At 64.9% G+C, this 2209-nt stretch overlaps 1 protein-coding gene across 1 annotated transcript; it reads left to right on the forward strand.

Moving 5' to 3' along the window:
* Positions 1-117: 117 nt before the first annotated feature.
* Positions 118-2209, forward strand: NICN1 (nicolin 1). The gene is made up of 3 exons (XM_009319032.1): positions 118-243; positions 703-774; positions 2131-2209. The coding sequence occupies exons 1-3, from the start codon at positions 130-132 to the stop codon at positions 2167-2169; spliced, it is 225 nt and encodes a 74-aa protein (XP_009317307.1). The 5' UTR covers positions 118-129; the 3' UTR covers positions 2170-2209.

The raw sequence follows: 2209 nt of genomic DNA on the forward strand, positions 1-2209 counted from the left end.
TCCTTCCAGCTGGGGTGGGTTGGGGTTTTTTTGGAGCAAATCCCAAAAGCTGCCCCGGAGCAGTGCCGGCCTGGCCAGCCCCTGCTGTACCCCCGGCAGTGATGGCTCCCCCCATCCTTGCCCCCTCAGATGCTGTGCGACGTGGACCAGGTGACGGCGGTGCGGTTCATCCTGCGGCAGCCCTCCCCCGTCTGGCTCCACTTCACCATCGAGGAGCTGCAGATCTTCCCCCCCGGACAGAAGGTGAGCGGGTGCCGGTGCTGGCCTCCCTGCCAGGTGCAGGCAGGGGGTCCAGGACAGGCCACTGTCCCCAGCCCTGCGCCTGGCATTGCTCCCTGCAGCTCCGGGGGCTTCAGGCTCCCTCCAGAGGAGACAGGGGTGTGGGTCCGAGTCCTTGTCCCTCGCTGGGGTGCTTGTGCGCTGGGGGCCGGGGGAGGGACTGCTGCAGCCAGCCCCAGCCCTGCCCGTTTTGGAGGTGGGTGTTTGTCTGAGCAGTGGGATGTAGCTGGAGGTTGCTGCAGCAAACTGGGGGTTGCAAACACCCACCCTAAACACAAAATTCCCTTTAGTAATGGTAGAGGGATACTTGTACCCATGCCAATATAAATACGGGTGGGCTCCAAACTGCGGCATGCTGCATGGTGTGAGGGATGGAGGTGGGACTGGGGACACCCCTTGTGTGACCCTCTGGATCTATTTCAGAGTCCCCAGAAGGATTTCCCCTCCTGGCTCTCCCAGCTGACCCCTCTGGAGCAGCCAGCCAGCCTGCACGGGGTGAGTAGTCCCTGCTGAGGTATTACGGGGAAGGAGGGACCTGGGTGGGGTGCCAGCCATGGGCACGAACGTCAGTTGTGAGGCTGCCGGCCCCATCCCTGCCCCATCGGCTCCAGGCTCCCACCAGGAACAGCTGTGGAGCCCTGAAATGCCCCGCCTTGTGCTGGAAGTAGTTTGCAGCGTTCAGAAGAAAAACGTCTCCAAGGGGATGTGCGATTTGAGGTGACACTTAAGTCTACCTGCCCTCTAGTCTGGGGACAGGAACGTCCTCGTCGGAGCGGTTGGTGCGCAGCATTGCTCAGCTGGCTGGCGGGACATGTGGGGACGGGGTGGCCTGGCTGGTCCCCGGTGCTTTGCAGAGGGTGTGCCCTGCGGAGCGTGTTGCCCAGCTGGGGCGGCACGTGGGCAGAGGGAGATCACAGCCACGGCGCATGTTTACAGCTTGCGAGCCGCATCTGCCCGGCCCAAAGTCCAGGCAGAGCATGGCAGGGGCGGGCAGCTGGCTCGCCCACGGAAACCTGCTGAATCAGCCACTCGTGTTGCCTGTAGGAGCAGGCTCTGGGCCGGGAGCAGCGCCACGTGCCCCAGTGCCTCCGGGGCAGTTCTGCCGCCAGGCTTCGGTGCTACGGAGCTCGCACCGCCGTGGCGGCAAGGCTTCTGCCAGCCCTGGCAGGTGTCGGAGCTCTGGTCCGTGCCCGGCTGTCCAGCAGGCTGGGGAGGACACCCCGGTCCCTTGCCGATCGCTTGGATCGCATCCCCCTTGGCAAGGGGTAGCCCGAGGGAGATGCTGGGGGTTGCTCTGGGCTTGGTTGTTCCCAGCATCACCACGAGGCACCCACCAGCGGCCCGGCGCCGTGGGCAGGGCTGGGCAGGGGAGAAGCGGCGCAGAGCTTTGCCCTGGCCTGGAGAGCTGCTGCTGAGCCTGCGAGTCCCGCCTGGCTAAAGGTCCCTGGGGGGACTGGCGTCTGCAGCTGGGTTTCTGTCGCGAGGTCTGGTGAGCGTCGCAGAGGGAGGCTGTTGGGAAACTCTGGACTGTGCGATTAGTTTTTTAATCATTAGCCAGCGATCTGCTTTCTGTACTCGCCCTGGACGCCTGCCAGGAGAGACGGGCTACTGGTGCCGGGGCTCAGGGTCACCCATTTCCCCAGCTGACTGTTTTCCTAGAGTGGGGCCCTGCTCACCCTGCGTTGGGAAACCACCAGCAGGTCGGGAGCGTGGGCACCATCGTGATAGTGCCCGGCTCTCGGGGGGGGGGGGGCACGCAAAGCCAGCCGCCCCCGCCGGTGCCCGAGCCCGGGGCGATCCAGCCCATCCGGGCCATATCCCCGCTCCAGCGTTGTGCCCACTTCTTTCCAGGAGCTCCCTGACCCGGAGAAGGTGTCGACAGAGGTGTAGCAAATGTGGGTGCTGACGGAGGTGATCCGGGCTCGCCAGG

This window comes from Pygoscelis adeliae, unplaced genomic scaffold (genome assembly GCF_000699105.1).
Source record: "Pygoscelis adeliae isolate BGI_AS28 unplaced genomic scaffold, ASM69910v1 Scaffold1072, whole genome shotgun sequence".
In the NCBI taxonomy this organism is placed as follows: domain Eukaryota; kingdom Metazoa; phylum Chordata; class Aves; order Sphenisciformes; family Spheniscidae; genus Pygoscelis; species Pygoscelis adeliae.

What these genes read in the sequence shown, in the direction of transcription:
- NICN1 (XM_009319032.1), top strand. Translation starts at nt 130, where the DNA reads ATGCTGTGCGACGTGGACCAGGTGACGGCGGTGCGGTTCATCCTGCGG. An exon ending in TCTTCCCCCCCGGACAGAAG is followed by an intron (nt 244 to 702) that starts GTGAGCGGGTGC and finishes GATCTATTTCAG; the next exon opens with AGTCCCCAGAAGGATTTCCC. An exon ending in AGCCAGCCAGCCTGCACGGG is followed by an intron (nt 775 to 2,130) that starts GTGAGTAGTCCC and finishes ACTTCTTTCCAG; the next exon opens with GAGCTCCCTGACCCGGAGAA.